The 22,052-nt window shown below is 37.3% G+C and overlaps 1 protein-coding gene across 10 annotated transcripts in view; it reads left to right on the plus strand.

The window, feature by feature from the left end:
• Window positions 1-22,052, plus strand: part of NARS2 (asparaginyl-tRNA synthetase 2, mitochondrial) — a 135,438-nt gene that overhangs the window by 93,981 nt on the left and 19,405 nt on the right. For 5 of the 10 annotated variants that reach the window (XM_065881863.1, XM_065881864.1, XM_065881866.1 and 2 more), the window contains 5 exons: window positions 7,814-7,946; window positions 11,807-11,905; window positions 12,005-12,042; window positions 19,045-19,111; window positions 20,559-20,696. In XM_065881863.1, coding sequence (XP_065737935.1) covers window positions 7,814-7,946; window positions 11,807-11,905; window positions 12,005-12,042; window positions 19,045-19,111; window positions 20,559-20,696 — 475 coding nt within the window. The remainder of the gene's footprint in view (window positions 1-7,813; window positions 7,947-11,806; window positions 11,906-12,004; window positions 12,043-19,044; window positions 19,112-20,558; window positions 20,697-22,052) is intronic. The other 5 variants (XM_065881869.1, XM_065881865.1, XM_065881871.1 and 2 more) reach the window with 5 other exon arrangements.

Raw genomic sequence — 22,052 nt, forward strand, 5'->3', positions numbered from 1 at the left:
TAAGTTAATAAATTTTTAAAAATTTTATCAGTTTTAATGATAGATATTGGTAGACATAACCTACATAAACAAAATCTCTTGCACTGACTGAAAGTATAAAGAGATCTTGAGACCAACCAAATCAGAACTGTAGACCTTTGGAAAGAAAGGAGATGCACACACAAAAAAACAAAAACAAAACTCTTACCCATTTGTTGAACATTTACCATATAGTTAATATTACATTAAACTTTTTACATATTGTTTCATCTTTATAATAACCTCATGACAAATATATACTTAACTTCATTTTCACATGGGAAAATTTAGTCTCAAAGAAGTTAACTTGGCTAGTTCATAAGTGGAGGGCCCAGAATTTCAATTTAGGTGTTTAGAGTACAGGCTTAACTTAATCACTGTGATGACCTTTAAAAAGTATGGGTCATCAGTACAGGACTTGAGCCCAGGAAATTGTTGATAGTTCAGTGCCATAATGACTCATCTACTGCTACAGTATCAGGCCTCAGAAAACCTTTGAAATCTTTGTAGACTTAAAATAACATGTAAATACCATGTGGTGCATGTACCTAAATTAAAGTTCTCACATGGTGTCTTTCATGGTCCTCAGTACAAGGACTGCTAAATTTGAGAAATACAAGAGGGATAATCTAGGCAAGGCATGAATAGATGCAGTTGACAAAATGTATACCTTTTTTAAAAGGTGATTTTAGTATCTTGTTAAAAATGTGAGGACAAATACACAGTTAGAAAGAACAATTAGCAAACTTTGACCCTTGAGAAAAGTGTTATTTTCTGGGACTTCCCTGGTGGCACAGTGGTTAAGAATCTGCCTGCCAGTGCAGGGGACACGGGTTTGATTCCTAGTCCGGGAAGATCCCACCTGCCGTGGAGCAACTAAGCCCGTGCACCACAACTACTGAGCCTGTGCTCTACAGTCCTCGAGCCACAGCTACTGAGCCCAAGTGCCCCAACTACTGAAGCCCACAGGGCTAGAGCCCGTGCTCTGCAACGAGAGAAGCCCATGCACCGCAGCAAAAAGTAGCTCCCACTCGCCACAACTAGAGAAAGCCCACACATAGCAGTGAAGACCCAACACAGCCTAAATAAGTAAATTTATTATTTTTTTAATGTTATTTTCTAAATTCAGTCAGTCCTCTGAAGAGTCCATCATTACAGGAATGATGAAGTAGCATTACTTGTCTTAACATGTTGGTATCCACTCGCAGAAGCCAAAGAGGCAGGTGCTTCTCTGTTTACATAGAATAAGACTAAGGGAAATTTTTTTCATGTGGTAATACTTTAGTTTCTCAAAAAGTAAAATCTTTGCTTACTAGAGATGTTCATCTGATCTAGTCCTTTTCAAAGATATACTTGTTGCCTATAGAGCAAAAATAATGTATGGGCAGTCTTTTCAAAAAACTGATTCTTTTATCGCCTAGTGCCTTCTGTGAAAAATTATTTCAGAGAATAGCAGAATTTTTTGCTTAGTAATTGATATTCTGTTTACCACCTTCCTCTTACTCCTCTATCCTCACCCCCATCCCAGTGCTGTTTCAAACGTTCAAAGTTTGGGGATCAGCATATTTTACAGAAAATCAGTTAGTTATTTGACAAATTTTAATTGTCTAGTGTGTGTCATGCACTGGGTTAAGAACTGAGGATACTATAAGGAACCAAAAAATAGATAAGGTCACTCATGAAATTCACAGTCTAGTGAAAGAGATGGACATTAAACAAATAATTACATCTGTATATGTCATTTATTTTAATTTTAAGAGGCTCTGTGAACAGTAGTACATGGTGTTATTAAAGACCCTAATGGGAGGATTGACCTGGAAAGTTGGAAGAAGACTGAAGCCAGTGTGGGGGTCAGGGGAGGCATGAGTTCTGTTTGTGACAAGTGAAAGGACTAAGTAGGCGGATGTATGCTTCTGGAGCTTAGAGAAGAAGTCTGGGCAGGAGATACAAATTTGTGAATTGTGTGCCAGTAGGTAATTAATTGAAAATTAATTGACGGAGGTGAGATCATTTAAGGAGAATGTATACAGTGAGAAAAGAGATTCTAGGACTACGGTTCAAAGAGTGCTAGTGTTTAATGAATAGCTAGTGTATGTAGAAGGAGACAGAGGTGGAGATCAGATAAATAAGAAAACTAGGAGAATACAGTGTTAAATATTCCAAGAGGAGAGAGTATTTCAAGGAGTATTAAATAAAATTCAGACTCTCTTTACCATGGCTCACAAAGAAGACCCTACATGTTCTGATCCCTTCCAAACTCTTTGACCTCATCTCTTACCATTCGTCTTGCTGCTGTCCTGCTTCTGTTCTTCAAACTTGTCGGGCTCTTTCCTACCTTAGGACCTGTGTGCTTCATATTCCCTTTGCTAAATGTCCTTCCCCCAGTTCATATGCTCATCAGAGAAGAGTAGCCAACCCTCCAGGCCCTTTAGCAGGATTGTTGTCAGACTCTATCGAACTTTGAATCTCATTATACAATTAAGATTAATAAATTTGCTTGGACCTCAAATTCAGTTCTAAATCAGATACTTAGGACATGTTAAAAGAAATTAATTTTGCAGAAATGTTTAGCAATTGTGGTGAAGAAGAAATTTTTAGATTTTACAGTGCATCCTCGCTAAGACATCTTGTTAAGAGTTGATGAATGGTGAGAGCTACCTCTCTTTATAAACCCATTCACCAAGTGTACTATTGCAAGATAGAGGAAAGGGGGCAAGCTGAAAAGGAGGTGTCTGGTGTCCACTCTGTCAGGCATGCAGAAGCAATGAGTGACAAATATGTCACAGTATTGATAATCCAGTGGATACAAAGCAGTAGTAATATAGATGATTGTTTTCTGGATGATGAGAATACCACTTGACAAAGTCAGTTTAAAGTTGTCTGTGAGTTCACTTCAGTTCAATGAATGTTTCCTGAATGACAGTAGGGAAGTGATAGGAGGTTGGGAGTGGGCGGCCTTAGGGAAAGTTGCTGATCCCCCTTATGCTGAACGATAAGTTCTTCCCCAGCTAAAAAGGCAGTAATTCCTCTTTTCTTTCAAAATATAAAGATTAGCTCTTAAATTTCAGGGCCAGAAGGAATAAATGGCAAAGCAATCAGTGACTACTTCATAATAATCCACTTGCCAATTTAGGGCTTCATAAAACTCCACACAAGGGAGAAAGTGACCTTTGCAGAACCATTTTTTGGTAACTTTACTTTTTATTTTTAAAAAGCCATTTTTGTAGCTATCTTAGCTGATGTGTATTGAATGTACTTTTGTTATCTTAAACATCAACTCCAAGCTCATGGACTTTCCATATATAGCTTCCCTTTCTCCATAATTGGCACAAGAATGATTCTTAGTACTGAGTGTTTTCTTTCTCTGCTGGTCTCTTCTCACAGCAGTACTGGCCTTTCACCTGGTTTTGTATCTTATTTTAGTAATGGCCTCATTCTCAGATCTTATTTTAACTATGGCTTGGGCCAAGCCTTGCTGCAAATTGCTTTCATGTGTGTGGAAGATGGAGGAAAAAGAAGAAATCAGCGTAAATTAAAATAATAGTGATTTCACATGGACCTAGAAACAAAATTATGTAAAAGATACTAGAGAATAATGCCAAACTGCCTGCACCTCCCACTCATGTAAGAATTTGAAGACCAGAAAGGCTCAATGTCTTGCTAAAGTTTACAAAATATTGATTAAAATTTATCTTCTCATTATTTGCATGAAAGCAACATATCCTAGGGAGCTATAATTTTAATACAAAAAATAAATAATCTATTCACAAGGAAGAGAAATATACCAAACTACTCACCCTAGTTATCTTTGAGAAGGTGGGGAGTGCATATTACAAATTTTTCTCTTATTTACTGGGTTTGTCCATGTTCAGTTATAAGCATCATTATTTTAATATCATAATGAAGGCTGTGATCATTAGAGTCAGAGCTAGAGTTGAATCTGGCCTCTACCACTTGTTAGGCTATGACTCTATGACTTTTGGAAAAGCTTCTTAACCTCTCTGAACTTCAATTTCTTAGACTGAAAAATAGAAGTAACAATGTATCCTTTATTGAGTTATAATAAAGGAGTTAACTGTAAGGTTCTCACATCTAATGCCTGGCCCACAAGGAGCACTTGCTAATGGTAGCCACTATCACTACTACTACTTTCACTACTGTATTATAGAACACTGGACGCTGACCTGGGGTGATCTTTATTGAATGATGTAAACATTTATCTGCTTAACAACTTGATGCTAAATTAGGGAATTTGTCAACATACCTTCCAGCTTATTTTGTCTTTTTGTTAATTCAGAGAAAGCACCATGGCCATTGGTTTTTTCTTTACCCTATTAGAATAATACTTAACTTTTGGGTACCACAATTAGAACCTAATCCTTACTAAAATAAAAATTCTTGATCCTCTTCTATATTTTATACAAGAGAGTTTACCCTGTATTGCTAGAGAAAATCATTAACCATTGTTAAATTAAAAATCCCTATTGTTAAATATCTTGGAGCTCCCTCCCTATCCATGTGAGAAGTAGGTGCCCTTGTGACTTGAATCTGCAGTTCTTTTTAGATACCGTTGTTTTCTCTGTATCTAGTACCTTAATACATATATAATGTGTCTCTTTTGAACAGCAATCCCATTGGCCTCCTTGTATTTCAGGATGATAACTGCCCATTTCTTAGAAGTCTTCCTCAGAGCCTCCAAAGTAAATTCCACCTATGCCATGGAGTTTCTATTCATGCCCTGGAAAATTTCAATAGAATATTCTTTGTTATTAGTGAACATCTGTATGTACAATTTCCTGTGATGCAGTGCCAGAAAAGAATGTCGGTTTATTTATTTAAATATACTATTGCCAACCTACCTAGAGATCGCATAGTCATAGATTAGAAACTCGAGGTCCTGTAATTTTTGAATTTATTGTTTGGGGCAGACCTAAATTGTTTGACCCATTTTAGCTATTGAGTAACAGCCACAGTAAAATATATCTGAGTATTTTTCTGTACATTATTTGTAATGTTACTGTTTATAAGGATGTTGTGCTTTTCCAGTTTACAACTGAAGAAGCCTGTCATCCTCATTATTATTCATTCAACTTGAGCACCTGTTTTATCTTAGGCACTGAAGTTGCAAAGATGAATAAAACATTTTTCCTACTGTAGAATATTTCATAGTTTATTGAGGGAGAAAGATACAAAATGCACAATTATATTTCTAAGTGATACAGTCTGTATAATAAATGTATAAACAAAGTGTTACAGTCATAGAAAGGAGGGAACAATAAATTTGGGGGTGTATGGTAAGGTTACAAAGAGAAAGTGACATTTAAGTCAGGTCTTGAAGGATGGATGGGAATTTGCCATTTGGAGAGAGAGGAACAAAGGACGGGCACTACAGAGAGGGGACAGCCAATGAAAAAGCCTAAAGGCATGTGGGGCATGTAAGGAGAGTATCCTCAGTGTGCTGGAGAAAAGGCTTTGTGAAGGAAGGTCCAGTCAAAGTTAGGAGTTTGAATTTTAACCTTTGAGTAGGGGAGAACCATTGAAGATTTTTAAATTAGGGCTGATATAATCAGATTTGAGTTTGAAAACTTATAGTAGTTTGGGACTGGAGGAAGAAAGGCAGGTGGCAGACACAAGAGTTGACACAAGACAAAGTTGTGGAAATAAAGAAGAGTCTCTAGATCTGCAAGAGTTTCCCTAGGTATAAACAATATAATTCTGTGATCAATATGATAGGGAGGTGTGTGGGCGGTGAGGGAGGGATGGGGATCTGGTTTGGGTGACGAGGTGGGTTAGCTAAGATTAACAGAGCTGGGGAAAATGTACTGTTCATTATTTTGTTTTTGCTTGTTTTGGGGAGCAAGGCAAGAGTTTTCGTTTTGGACAAGGTAAGGTCAGTGTTTTTAGGAACATTCTAGTAGGCAAGTCTGGATCTGAATCTTGGGAGAGAGGTTATATAGTAATATTTTGAATTCTTACGGTTTGTTTTTCCATTAAAAACTAAGATTCTTGGAGGGTAACTGATCATGGTCTCAGAAAGGTGGCTGTAGAACCAAAACATAAATTCCTAAGCTTCTTACCAACTAGGCCTTAACTGAAATGGCCTTTGAAAGAAAAAATAAATCTCATGATTTCCACTATAATTGTTTTACTGTTTAATTTCCCACAGTATCTTTACTTAAAAAAAAAACAACACAACAAAAAAATACTGGTATGTATATCTACAATCCGTTTTCTGTACTGTTTTCTGATCTTGATATTATATGACTGATGATAAATGAAGAGTGTTGAGGATAACAGCTAAGGAGCCCCAAACCTCTTGTTTTGTTCTAGCAAAACCTTAAAATTCAAAGATTACTTGGTCCTTGGGACTTCCCTGGTGGCGCAGTGGTTAAGAATCCGCCTGCTGGGCTTCCCTGGTGGCACAGTGGTTGAGAGTCCGCCTGCCGAAGCAGGGGACACGGGTTCGTGCCCCAGTCCGGGAAGATCCCACATGCCGCGGAGCGGCTGGGCCCGTGAACCATGGCTGCTGAGCCTGCGCGTCCGGAGCCTGTGCTCCACAACGGGAGAGGCCACAACAGTGAGAGGCCCGCGTACCGAAAAAAAAAAAAAGAATCCGCCTGCTGATGCACGGGACACGGGTTCGATCCCTGGTCCGGGAAGATCCCACATGCTGCCGAGCAGCTAAGCCTGTGCGCCACAACTGCTGAGCCCAAATGTCACAACTACTGAAGCCCGCAGGCCTAGAGCCCATGCTCAGCAACGAGAGAAGCCACTGCAATGAGAAGCCCACACACCGCAATGAAGAGTAGCCCCAGCTCACTGCAACTAGAGAAAACACGCGCACAACAACGAAGACCCAACACAGCCAAAAATAAATTAATTAAATAAGTAAATTTTTTTTAAAAGGGGGGCTTCCCTGGTGGGACAGTGGTTGAGAGTCCGCCTGCCGATGCAGGGGATACAGGTTCGTGCCCCAGTCCAGGAGGATCCCACATGCCGCGGAGCGGCTGGGCCCGTGAGCCATGGCCGCTGAGCCTGTGCGTCCGGAGCCTGTGCTCTGCAACGGAAGAGGCCACAACAGTGAGAGGCCCGCGTACCGCAAAAAAAAAAAAAAAAAGAATGAAGGTGTCATGTTCGCTTCTCTGCAGAAATTTAAAAATAAGAATTTTTTCCCCATTTATGTTGTTGAACTATAGCCCTTCTTGAAAACCAGAGAGTAAAGCAGACAGTTCTTCAAAATCCACCCCACCCCCCAAATGTCAGGGCTCACTGAGCATTGATTAAAACTCCTAGGTGGGCTTAAAGGACTTGAGTAGGCCTAACAAGGCAAATCATACATATCTGATAATTTTTTTTCATATATTTAGAAAATGATTGGCTTGCCTTATCCACATGAAATTCTGGTTTTAACTGTTACTATCTAGATTCTCTGTGTGGCTTCTTGGGCTGTGGTATTTTTCCTTTACTTTGTTCTCAATTGCTGTGAAATGTAGTTGCCTGCTGTTTAAGGCAGCTGCAGTAGAGTGCATCCAGAAGTGGTTATAATTCTATATTTAGTAAGCCATAGGGTTTGTAAAGCATTTGCAAATTCCTTTGGAATAAAATGGTTTCTATAAATGTAACATTTTTAATGAAACTATTATAATCACCCATTAAAGAAATGTGGCAGCTAATATGTGTGGATTTGTGGACAAGACAGAGGCGCAGAACTTTTTTTTTTCTTAAGAGCTTACTGAATATTTTAAATACTTAATCATGTGAATCCTATTTTTACACTGTTAATCTTGAATTGCAGAGCTTTTACTCAAGTGTTTACCTTTGGTCCAACATTCCGAGCAGAGAATTCTCAGAGCCGGAGACACCTGGCAGAGTTTTATATGGTAGAAGCAGAGATTTCTTTTCTTGAGAGCCTTCAAGATCTCATGCAGGTAGGTACTCAAGTTTTAAAATAGTTTCTAAATATCAGGCATCTGTGACATTAAAATGCTTCTGTATACATTTTTACCTCTGACATCTGTGCCTTACAGGTGTTCATAGAATGAAGAAGATGGAGAACTAATTAATAAACATCTACTGAATGCTGTTAGTGTAATAGTTTTTAAAGTACAGGAGTCAAACAGATTTAAGTTCATGTCCAAGCTCTGCCATTAACTTTGTTATGATGTTACCTAACCTTAGTGATCTTTAGCTTCCTCAGCTATAAAATGAGAATAATAGTAGCTATTTCATTAGGTTATTGTGAGAAGTAAATGAAAGATTATGTATGTATAATGTAAAGCATCCAGTATGGGATCCAGCACAAAGCAGGCTTAGTAAATAGTAGCTCTTGATATTTGCTAGGCAAATAAACAAAACGTCTTTATAGTTAGAGAAACATGTCTATAGCTGTAGTATTAGAAAGCATCCACAGGAGCTGTCAGAGCTCTGGGACAGGGATGAAGCTGGAGATATAGTCAAGAGTCAGCTCATGAAAGAAAGACTGTATTTAAATGCCATGCTGAGGAGTTTGAACTTAATCCAAAAGATAAAGGAGGAAGTTCTCAGCTGGGAAAGGCCATGGTCAGAGTTATATTTTAGAAGTATCTCTCTAGCAGCATTATGAAAAATGATTTAGAGGGAGATAAAAATAGGGGTGGGAGCCTTTTCAGGAGGCTATGGCCATAAATCCATATAGAGCACACAAGTCTGGAGATGGATGGACCAGGATTTGATTATTAGCTCAGTCACTTACTGGCTATGTGACCTAAGACATGGGACTTAATTTCTCTGAACCTCAGTTTTCTTATCTATAAAATGGGAATAATAATTCCTATTTCATATGTTAATTCATAGGATTAGACAGATAATATATATAAGGTACTTAGCATAGTTCATGACACTTAGTAAGTACCCAGAATGTGTTAACTGTTGTTATGAATTCTCTATCCACTACCATTTTGGTTAAGATCTTAATTTGGAATTCTAATTACAGGATGTTTATTTTAGCAGTTTTCATCAACTCTTACTTCTTTCATTCTACTCTTATTCACCCAGTAAATGACCCAATTTCACTTAAAACAGAAATACCATGTATACTCCCAAATAGAATGGAGTCACAATTTTATTATCCTGTCTTAGGTTGGATTTCCTAGTAAATAAACCCTAAAGCAGAGATTTGTGTGCAGGTATTACTGGGGAATGCTCTCAAGGGAAATATCTATGAGGAAAGGAAGAAAGCAGCATTGGGCAGAGGGACAAGTTAAACTGTGATGCATTTACAAACAGATTCCTTAGCCAATTCCCTGAGAAACTTTGGAGCTAGAATGGTCTTTCATAGTTGTCCCATAGGAGGGCAAGTGCCTCCTTCTGTGAGCCAGTCATTGGATGCGGGCTAGCTTGGGAAGGGGTTGTAACCTTGGGTAAGGCAGTCCTCCTGGCCTGGGCAGTTCCTGAAGAGGGACCCAACTATGTACCATCAGCAGTTACTGTTCCTAGCGGATAAAGATCTTGGTCCTAAAGGGATGTTGTGGGCACACACCACAGTGTCCACTTGCATATACCCCTTTAACATCTCCCACCGATTTCTCTAGACCGGTGTCCCCAAGGGGATATTTTTGGTGTCCCTACTAGGGAGTGGGTGGGGGAGTAGGGAAGACGGGTTGCTACTGGCATCTAGTGGGTAAAGGCTAGGGATGTTGTTCAGTATCCTGCAATGCACAGCCCCCTCCCCGCCAGCGAAGAATTATCTGGCCAAAAATGTCAATAGGAACACTGTTGAGTTAATCTCTTTCTAGATTTAGGGATTCAGAATCTGAGCCTCACCAAGTCAGTAAAATTCCTTAATCAGCTTTCAGTTTGAGCTCACCACCCAATTCTTTATTATTCTTTCACTCAGGCAATGAGAGTATTGTAAAGAATGGAACCACACGTTTTACCTCCTATTTCTGCCTTGTCCCTGTCTCCGCTGCCCAATATAATACCAGAGGGAAAGATTATAAAGATAATACATAGATTGTTAGAATTTATTAAACATTATAATCTTTGCTCTATAATTATGTATTCTATAACTGAGTAATTCTTATTTATTTGGCCGTCCACTGAGTGGTACTCAGGGCATACACTATTGAATAGTTTAATTAATTGGAATATAAACTTTTTCCTAAAGACAGAAGAAAAAGGTATATTCTTTCCAAAAATAAACTCCTGCTTCTCTCTCAGTTTTCTCCCTTTGATAAATTGAATTCTGTGGAAATTATTATCTTGATGAAGAGCAGTCTCTTAAATACAAAATCAGAATATTATAACAGGATATTTTCCTCTTATGACGTATAAGCAATTAAATACTATTATTTTAATACTATTGAGAAATATATTTTTTAAAACATGAGGGTTATGTTAACCCTTCAGTTAAGTTTCTGTTTTATTATAAATATATTTACAGAGTATAGTCTGAAAGTCAAGGTTAGAAAAGCCAGTGATATCCTTCTTCAAATGGAAATGTTCTGCCCTTGAAAGACACTGCTTTAATAGCCCCAGCTGTTGAAGTCTTCATCTTACCGATTGTGTATTGTGTCCCTCAACAATGCAAGCATACTATCCAATCTACCTGTTCTTTTTTCCTCTCAATATACATTGGCTTTTTGCAGTGATTGAGGGATATAACGCTTCACATAAATCATTCAGTTACTTAGTGATTTCTTTATCTCACTGCTAGATTGAAGGTGGTTATAGCCTCAAGGCAGAACATCTTTAGCCTCCTTTTGCTCTTCTTTCATCAAGTTATTCCTTACTTCTCTACAAAATATATGTATAATATAAAAATGCAAAGTATATATAAAAAGAAATGAAAAATATTTTATATATGTACATAAGTCTATCTGGTTGTCACTTGATAATTAAGTTCTTTCCTATAACTGACCATGTTAAATTACTCAGACGCTTATGCGCCACTGTGTTTCCAGTGTTGATAGGGTATCCAGTGATTCAGAGAGGAAAGGAAGATACCTGCCTGTGGGGCAGCCTGGTCTTAATTCATGTATGTGTCTTTATGAGGACATATCTGAAAATCACAATATGATTTCATTGACATCAAAACAAAAATTTTAGTTTGGATTAAAAATATTTTAGAAATATTTTTCATTCCAGTCACTCTTTTCTTCTGAGAACAAGTTTTTCCCATGAGACTTTTATGGACACCCCTGGTAGAACGAATTCTTATACACTGATTTGTGTCGTTACTTTATACTTTAGCAAAGCAAAAATGTATGTATTTAGATGTAGATAGATCTCATTGCTTCTCTAATCTTAAAGTTTACTTTCATTTACCAATGACTGAATGAAGCACTTTTCAAAACATTCCACTCTTCACAACTGATGTTTGTTGCATGCTTCTCTGAGCTGGGCACTAAGCTAAGTCTTATACATGGATTATCTCGTATAATTTCTCACAACAATCCTGTAAGCTAGGTACTGTTAACTGTCCTGACTCTACAAGGGAATATACTGAAATTTAGAGAGGCATCAGTTTGTTTTAGCTGTTCATTTGACAGCCCACTTCAATACCAGTATTGAAACTGTTAACAGAAGGTTCAGACATGGTTCTTTCTTTTTTTTTTTTAACCTTCTCTGAGAAGTTGTGATGCCCCCTCTAATCAATCTGGAAACTGAATTAACTTGCTGTAGTATATTCAGGAAGTAAGAGGCCTAATGGATTTATAGCCATTGAAACCTGGAGAGCAGTCCTTACAGGGCCCTAAACAGGTTTTTCATGAAGCTTACATGTCAGGCAATTCTGTATCATTTCTCTTAGGTTATGGAGGGCCTCTTCAAGACTACAACAATGACAGTTCTCTCAAATTGTCCTGAAGATGTTGAACTCTGTCACAGATTCATATCCCCAGGCCAAAAGGTAATTAGCTCTGTGGATGAAGCCCTTTAAATATGTTAATTACATGTAAGGAATATAATTACATTTAATAAATTTTCTTTTTTCTCTTTTCTTACCAAGGACAGATTAGAACATATGCTAAAAAACAACTTTCTAATGTAAGTAGATTTATACTTTCTCTGAACTTTATTCATAATTTATCATCGTATTTATCACACTGTATTAAATTTTTTTTGTTTGTATATCTGCTTATCACACTCCCTAGACTCAAGGAAAACCCGTATTTTAATTATTTTTATAGCTCTTATGTCTGGTTCATAGTTGATAATCAGTGTTTCATGAATAAATAAATGAATAAATCATAGCAAGATAATGTTCATAGTAATTATTAACTATATTCCTACAATTCAGACTAATTCTTTAGTAATCAAAATCTGGCTTGATTAAAAAACATGCTTTTAAGATAGGTACATGTAATGTCTGCCCCTCTATTTTTCTCTTATTTCAGTCTTCCTTCTTTTTCTTTACCTTCGCTTGCTAAAATCTGAAAATATATTCTGAATTGTTTTTTTAGCCACTATTTTAAAACCTAAAGATCGGGGCTTCCCTGGTGGCGCAGTGGTTGAGAGTCCGCCTGCCGATGCAGGGGACACGGGTTCGTGCCCCGGTCTGGGAGGATCCCACATGCCGCGGAGCGGCTGGGCCCGTGAGCCATGGCCACTGAGCCTGCGCGTCCGGAGCCTGTCCTCCGCAGCGGGAGAGGCCACAACAGTGAGAGGCCCGCGTAACACATAAAAAAAAAAAAAAAAAAAAAAAAAAAAAACCTAAAGATCTGTGTTTTAAATATAGCACATACATTATTGCTTCATTTCCACTATAATCCTGTTCAAGTAGAACTTGTTATTGGACTGGTGGTTTATTCAACCAACCATATTAATCAGATAGGCTATTCTTTTCACAGTTTATTCAACCAACCATATTAATCAGATAGGCTATTCTTTTCACAGTTTATTATGAAACACATACTTGATATGGAAAAAACAACAAGCAACTTCTTATATGCAGTACAAATAATTCATATAAGACTTAGTATTCAGGGTATTTACAATGTGTACAGGAAGTAAGTTAGATAATCTGAAGAAAAGAAAATTGTCTCTGAACATAAGTTAGTATCATTTTTCCCTTGCTATCTTAAGTTTAGGAAGTTTTTCTTCTAAGAGAATAAAGAATTCAACCTGTCCTTGAGAAGGGGAATAAGAAAAACTTGGCAGACTTAGCTGAGAATATCAGGTATCAGCCTAGACCTTCAGGCTACCAGTTAAAAATGATGAGTCGTTGAGCCTGACCCAATAACAAGGCAGCAGCTGTGGGATCAGAAAAGGAGGAAATAGGAGCCCCGTGATAGAGAATTGAAGGGCAATGAAGTACAAGTGAAGGCTTTTGAAACTTTTCCTTTCACTTAAGTGTATATTGAATGTTTACTATGTGCCAGGCATTGTCCTAAAATCTAAAAACTGTTTAAAAACAGTGGACAAAGCAGATAAAATTCCATGCCTTCACTGAGCTTATATTTCTGGTGGAGGTAATAATAGCCAAGAGACAAATAAGTGAAACGTCTAGTCTGTGAAAATGAGTAATACTTATGGGGAAAAAAACCAGAGAAGAGAAAGAAGATAAGCCAAAGGAAGAATGAGGAGGTAGAAATTTTAGATAGCACGGCAGGGAAGATCTCACTGAGATGATTTTTGAGTAAAGATCTCAAGAAAGTAAAGTAAGAGAACTAGTCATATGGGTAAGTGGGAAAAGAATATTCCAGGCAGAGGGAATAACAAGTACAAAGACCCTGAGGTTGGAGCATGCCTGACAAGTTCAAGTAACAGTGAAGAGTGAGTAAGGGAAGAGGATACGAAGATAAAGTAAGAAAGGACAAGGGAAGTAGGGAAATCAGGTGGGGCCTTGTAGGGCACTGTGAAGAGTTTGGATTTTTACTTGGGTGAGGTGGGAAAGCTATTGAAGGGTACTGTGCAGAGATCTGACAAGATCTCAATTGGATTTAATAGGATCGCTCTGGCTATCTATTGAGAATTGGCTGTAGTAGGACAAGAGTGAGGGCAGCAAAGCAAGTAGGAGATTGTTACAGTCACCTAGGTGCAAGTAGATGGTGGTTTGAACCTTGTATAAGTCAGGGTTCTCCAGAGAAACAAGACCAACACGATGTGTGTATATAAAGATTTATTTTAAGGAATTAGCTCACACAATTGTAGAGGCTGGGCAAGTTAAAAATCTGTTGGAGTGGTCCAGCAGGCTGGAGACTCAAGGAAGAGCCAAGTCAAAGGCAGTCTGCTGGCAGATTCCTTCTTTCTTGGAGGAGGCCAGTCTTTGTTCTAGCAAGGGCTTCAACTGGTTGGATGTTGTTATGGAGGGTAATCTTCTTTACTCAGGATCCACTGATTTAAATGTTAACCTCATCCAAAAAAACACCATCTCAGAAATACCCTGAATGTTTGACCAAATATCTGAGTACTGTAGCCCAGCCAACTTTATACATAAAATTAACCGTCACAGACCAGGATGGTAACAATGGAGGTAGGTGAAATTGTCCTATTCTGGATATATTTTAAAGATACAGCAAACAGGATTTACTGAGAGTGAAAAAGAGAGAGAAGAAGAGTTAAGAGTGACTTCAAGCCTTTTGACTTACACAGCTATAGAAATGGAGTTGCTATTAACAGAGATGGGGGAAGCCATAGAGTAGTGGGGGTGTGTGGGGAGAGAGAGAGGGGTGATAGCAGGCTCATCGTCATGAGGTGTCATGTTAAGATTGAGATACTTTTCAGACATCCAGTTAGATGTTGGGTAGACAGTTTGAGTGTATGGACCTGGAGTCTACAGGAGAGTTATGGACATAAGCATATTGATAAAAGTTGTAATTACGTAGGTAAGGAAAGAAGTAAATTAGGCATCCCAAGGAATCTGTACTGGTAACAGAAAACTAGGGAGATCTTAAGAGAAGTTATCCAGCTTCTGTCTAATAAGATCTAAGATTGGGGAAAAATATCCACCATTTATCGAATATTTACTATGTGCCAGGCAGCGATAAACTTTAAATACATTGTATTTCATTGTCTCTTCACAACAACTCTGTGAGTAGTTATTGTTGCCCTTCTGTAGATGAAGAATCATCTCAAAAGATATTAAGCGAGTAAAAGATGAAGTGGGGATTTAAACTCATGGTCATCTGATTGCAAAGCTCATGCTTTCAACCAGTGTACTTCATATATCTGAAAGGGCACTGGAATTAATGCTAGAGTAGTTGTAGCTCCCCCACTATCTTTATGACCCTTATGTATCATCTAACTGTTGTGCTTCAGAATCCATGTCTGTAAAATACTCAGGATGGGAACATGGGCTGTGCCATATCAGTCATTGCTATCACCATCATCCATTCCACACAGCACAAATCATAGTTGTAGATTAAATTTATATGTGTGATGTTTTTTTTTTTATTTTGGTGTCGTCACCTCCGCATGGTCAGAGGCTTGTTTGTTTTACTTATGCACTGAGTATAGTGAACTGTGTTTCAGAGGACCTGGATTCTAGTCCTGCCTCTACCACTTATTAGCCATTAATGAGTGAATTCATATTTTTCAACAAATATTTATTGACTACCTTCTATGAGTTAGGCACTGTGCTAGTCATTGAGGATTCAGTAGTGAAAATAGGCATGGATTAGTCCTTTTATGGAGTTTAGCATCTAGAGAAAAAGATGAATAGTTAAATATTTGCATGAATAATTATTTAATTACAACTACGAATTTGACTAATAGTAAATCTTTAACCTTTCTGAGCTTCAGTTTTCTCATCTATGAAGTGATAACTTGTCTGTCTTATTTTGTTGAAATGTTCAAATGCTGCTTAAGCAATATGTCAAAGACTAGATAACATGAAAACCCTCCTGCTACAAAACGTCTAAAAATGCTAGTTAAAATATTATTAAATCCTTTTAAATGCATTGTTGAGTTCACTAGAATATATGAGAAGTTCCAGGAGCTAGAAACAAACGGGACTGAACACCAGAGAGTGTACGTAAATTACATGATGCTGAGGATTCTCAGGGTGGAGGGTTCCAGAGATGGAGGGGGTTTGTAGACTTTGAAACCAGAGATTTTAAAAGCCATGAGAGAATATGAGAGTAGACCTAAGCATGATGAATTAGAATCAAGATGCACCCCGAAATACACATGCATACATGTCCACACCCACACGCAAGATACCATATGACTTGTATTCTTTTGAATAGATTTCAGTGTTCTTGAGTACTTGTAACAGTTGTTTTATATGAAAGTATATTATTTAAAGGACTTGTGTAGTCTTTGAATTTAGCCTTTATCAAGCAGAAATAGAACACACTTACTTTACATTTCCTTTATAGTATTAAGGCTTTAAAAATATAGAGTACTTACCTTTTTATTTGCTCGGCATTTATTTGTGTGAATTTGAGGCAAAGAATGCTAATAATAATCTCTGTAACTTAGCAGTTGTACTCCAACAGTTTCAGAATAATTTTCTTCATTCAACAACAGAAAATTTGAAATATGAAGGTAGTTTGATATTGTATCACACAATATCACAATGTCTTGTTCTTTCCTCAAAGCACTTTGGAAATAGTTTCTGGGAAGGAGAAGAAATATTATTCCCTGTACATACCAAGAAAAGTTAGTAGAGAGTTGATGAAGGCCATTAAGGATATCCAGTGTCAGGACTGTAATTTGAACTTGAAAGTTCTGCCTCAACTTAAGATATGGGAGGAGTGTGGGGCAGAACATCTAGAATAACAAGAGATATTTAGACATGAGAGTCCTTTTTTTCTTAATAATGTAAGTAACATATCAATGGCACAAAATTCTAGTGCTTCCCATTTTGACTGCTCTTATATTTCTCAGTATAATGAGTAGATCATATCAAGTAATTGAAAGAATAGAACAATCGAATTTCTAAGCAGACAAGAGCTTAATATAGCCCAGTCTCCTTATTTTATAAGTACAAATACTTAATTTTTTAATGTTTGTATTTTTAGAGTTTTGTATAAAATACAAAAATTTATAAAATGCTTTCATTGAGGTGAAGTGATTTACATAGTTACTAAGTGGTAGAGTCAAAGGCAGAACCCAGAGCCCATTATCTTTTATTTTGATAGAACATATGAAACTCCAAGTGGTTTAGGCATTATCTCAGCAGTTAAGAGCTTAGACTCTGGAGTCAGCACATCAAGGTTTACTTCTTACTTACATGAGTGATTTTTGGCAAGTTACTGATCCTCTCTAAGCTTCAGTTTCCCTTCTGTAAAATGCTCATTTAAAAATTATTACTACTATCAACACCAACACCATTCTTACCTTAGAAATTATCTGTTATTTAATACTAGATTTTAGTTTGAATAGAATTTCCATCTTCTAAAAAACCTATCACTCAAAACATAGCTTTGGGGGTTTTATTTGTACTCTATGACACAACTCTTTCCAGTTAGTTATTATAGATATGAACTTCATTTTTGCTTCAGAGAATAAGTTTGTTAGGTTATTTTTTAACTCAGAGTCCTTCACAAAGTTTGTAGATTTTTGTTTTTAGTCATGCAGAATACTGTTGCAGAGAACATAGAGAAACTGACATTTTCATATACTATTGGTGGGCATAAATTGGAAAAACCCTGTAAAAGGGGAACGATATCTTTGGTGGTGTCTTTCAAAATTATGAAAACTGCAAATGCAAATACTCTTGAATCCAACAATTCCATTTTTTCCATGTGCAAAATCAGTATGAGCATAAATTAGGTATATGTAGTCATGATTTATAATAGCAGAAGATTGGAAACAGCTGAAATATCCATCGATAGATGACTGGTTAAACTAATTAGGATACATCCACAAAGTGGAATGTTATGTAATAGCTCAAAAAGTGAAGAAGTTCTTCATATACTGGTATGGAAAGATCTGCAAGGTATATTATTGAGTAAGAAAAGTGTAAAAGAGTGTGTATGATATGTATGCTATGGCTGCCATCTATAAAAAAGGGGAGATTGAGTATTAATATTTGCTTATAGATGCATAAAACCCTCTGGAAGGATACACAAGAAACCAATAACAGTAATTGTGTGTGAGGAGAGGAACTAGGTAGCTATGGGACAGGGATGGAAGAAAGATGTGTACTCTTTTATTCCCCTTGATTTTTTTTTTAAAACTATGTGCATATATCACCTATCCAAGCTGTTAAAACAGATTCTTGGTTTGGCTTGCATTAGGCATGACGGTCTCTTACTGAGGTAACCAAAAATGATATTTTTCCTAAACAGTCGTACAATACTAGAATATATTTAAAAAGCCTTACGATGGCCTGAAAGAGTTCATAGGATCTGACCTCTGACTACCTTTCCAATCTAATTTTCTGGCATTCTTGAATTGGCCTGAATTGGCCTTGAATTGACCATCTTATCTAAAATAGCACCCCTCAAATACCTTCTTTCTTTTTATCTTGCCTTGTTTTTCTTCATAGCACCAATAGCTCCCTGGTTTATTTCTGTTTATTTGTTTATCTTTCTTATCCCCATTGTGCATGTACATACACACAAACACACACACACATAGCCACACACATACACAGACACACACACACACACACACACACACACACACACACACACACAGATAGCGACTCCATAAAGGCAGGGGCTTTGTTTTTATTTACTGTATCTCCAGTGCCTAGAATGATACCTAGCACATAGTAAGTGCTCAGTATATGTTAGATGAATGAATGACAGCTTTAGGGAGAGAGTTTTGCTCTTTTAGCCTCAGTATTTCACACCTTTTAGGGCATTAGCATAACATGAATTCAGAGAAAATCTTTATTCGCTTAAGTGACTAGCTTCTCTGTGTACACTGCAAGTGGATCAGGAGTGGGATTATTGAATGGCCATTTCTCTTCATGCTGATCAGACTTTCATAGGTCAACCTTAATTCCTGATTACTCAATAATCATTTTTACAATCATTTGATACTCAGATATGATCTCAAAGACTGTATGAGAATAGGTCTTTCACAGTTTTCAGATGCACTAGTTAACAACAGCCATTAACCTTTCTCTGCTTTTACCCTGTTTCTCTCCAGCATTTCTTATACTGAGGCAGTGGAGATCTTAAAGCAGGCATCCCAGAACTTCACCTTCACTCCAGAGGTAGTATTTATATATATATATGTATGTATGTATGAAAATATGTTTCTCATATTTATCTGATTTCATTAAGAATCCTTTAAAATAACCTTATTTCTCTTACTAGCAGTGTGTATGTAGTATTTGCATATCTGTACATTGGCTTTTTTTGATGTTTGCCTAACCTCATTGAAATATTTAGAATGAAAAATAATTTTGAAGTAGAATCATATCATTTGGAATAGCAGTGACAAAAGGGTTATAAAGAAGTTTCCCAAGTTTAGGAAGATGAAATTCCTTAGAAAGAATGGTAATTGTAGAGTATCAGTGTAGAAATCAACTAGTTCAGTGTTTCCCAAAGTATGTTCTGAATGATGTTAACAGTTGACAGACAGAAGAGGTTACGTGATCAAATAAGTTTAGGCAACACATTAAACACATTTCTTTTTCCATTGAACTTTATAGAGGCTTCTGATTTGTGATCCACTTTGAAAAACACTGAGCTTTGTGTGTTTTTGTTTTTTCCCAGGACTCCTTTATTTTATGGGTAAGGATATAGGTCTGGAAAAGCCACATGATTTATCAGTGGACATGCACATAATGCACAAAATTCCTATGCCAGTGCTTCTTTCCTATAATTAAGATATTGCCAGACAAGTGGGAATAGTAAGATAATGTTAAGAATCTAATACCTTTGTCTTCAAACTATTCCTTATACCAGTTCCATTCCCAGTTAAGTCAGATGCTCTCTTTAAGTTACAAGTGCCCTGTGCTTGTTATATTTATAATCAACTGACTTCTTTGTATAATTTTTTGTTTAATGTTTGTCTCCCATCCTGGAAGCTTCATGAACTCAGGGATTTTGTTTTTCTTACCAGTTTCCAGTACCTAGCATGGTACTTGGGGTTTAATAGGCACATTAGTATTTGCTGAATAAATAGATTAACAGTGTTATTAAATATTCAACAGAGAGCATCTGATATATTAGTTGACTCTTTTATCAAAAAAAAAAAAAGTCACTGGGAGAAGCCATCTAGCCAGAGATAGACTCAATATTAGGAATATTATCTTTCATCATTTAATTTCCTGAAACTTAGGGACAGTAACTGTAGAAGAAGCTCTTGGCAATATTAATAAAAATTATGATTCTGAATCAGCTTTTATACACCATGGAAAGCATACTGTGTTTTACTACAAATGCTATTTATCTGCTAAATGCTGCTCCCTGAGATGGGGCACAGAAAGCGTAGTGTTTACTAGTTTCAGCTTTCATCATTCCAGGCCTTTGGATGCTCTTGTTAACACATCTCTCTCTAGTTTATTTATCTGTGTAACCTCAGCAGACAGCTCCACACATCCCTGATCCTCAGGGAGAAGAAGCCCTTGGCACTGACACAGGTTATTTTTAGGTCCTGCATTATATCTTTCAGCTCTGTCTTCTCCTTTGGTAATTTCTTTTTTCTCATTACAGTGGGGTGCTGATCTACACACTGAACATGAAAAGTACCTGGTGAAGCACTGTGGCGACATACCAGTCTTTGTCATTAATTATCCATTAGCACTCAAGCCCTTCTACATGAGGGATAATGAAGACAGCCCTCAGCACACAGTAAGAAAAGACATTAAATAAATTGGGGTTAGTCATCTCAGAGCCTGCAGTTTTTCCCTTGATTTAATTTCATTTATCCTTTGGTATATTTTCTTAAATTATATCATTCACTCTTTATATCTCTTAAAATGATAACATTTCTCAAAGGCACCTATAAAAATGTGTTCCCAAAGAAGATCCCAATGTTCTATAAGCATACTCCCTCATTTCTATCGTAGGGTGTCCTCAGTTAAGCAGATGCAAATGGAAGTGTGTTTTGTTTTGTTTTTTTAAATTACTGAGAGCCCTAGAGCGCTGTAGAGCAATGTGCCCGGTCTCCAATCAAATACTGATTAGGAGACTGCAGTGTGGGGGAGATGTTGGGCAAGAGATAATAGTAGTGGCATGATCGGGCAAAGGAAGAGCTAGCTTGGAACAGCAGGCAGCCTAGAGTACTTTGGCTATCAAATAGAAGTAGTGAGGGGAAGGCTATGGAGGGATCGAAGAGGTCTGGGCGGATTCTCCACTTGGTCAGTCCTCTTCCGACCGTCTCTTCTCTCTCTGCCTGTCTTGTCTCTTGTCTGTCTGTCGGTCTGTCTGTCTGTCTGCTCTCTTTAGCCTTTCTTGTCCTCTGTTCTTTCTTTACCCCTCAGCTACAGTTGGTTTTTATTCTTCTTGTTTCCTTTTTCCTTTTTCTTTTTTGTCTCTTCTCTCCTTCACAAAATTGGCAGTAATACAGAATAAGAATATATTTGACTCTTTAAATATGTATTGGATAGTTATATATTTTATATCATTAATTGTAAAAGTCTGTGAGACAAATATATTATGTTTATCTCAAAAAAGGTCCCAAACCTAAACTTTGCCATCTTGTATTTTTCACTTGCATCTAGATAAACACCAGTAAGAAAATGTAGATCAGGACCTACCAGTAAATTAAATGACCTCGTCTTAGTATATAAGGTTATCTCTTTGAATGTATTTCCTGTCTTCTCTCAGATTACAGTGTTACCAAAGCAATATTAGGGGACTTCCCTGGTGGTCCAGTCGTTTAGACTCCACGCTTCCACTGCAGGGAGCCACGGGTTCAACCCCAGGTCAGGAAACTAAGATCCCACATGCCACACGGCATGGCTGAAAAACAACAACAACAACAACATTAGCCTCCAGTTAGTGTGAGGTAAACACTTTCATCTCATCTCTAGGTCGCAAAGCAGCCTTGACAAGAAACTCATTGTTTCTCCCATTTTACATATAGAAAACTGGGGTGCAAAGAGACCAATTACATTTCCCAAGGCTACATGGGTGGTAAGTGACAGAGCTCGTATTCAAACCTGATTCCCTCTGGCTCTGAAGTCTGTGTTCTCTTCCACTCTA

The sequence above is a fragment of the Phocoena phocoena genome, chromosome 8, assembly GCF_963924675.1.
Source record: "Phocoena phocoena chromosome 8, mPhoPho1.1, whole genome shotgun sequence".
In the NCBI taxonomy this organism is placed as follows: domain Eukaryota; kingdom Metazoa; phylum Chordata; class Mammalia; order Artiodactyla; family Phocoenidae; genus Phocoena; species Phocoena phocoena.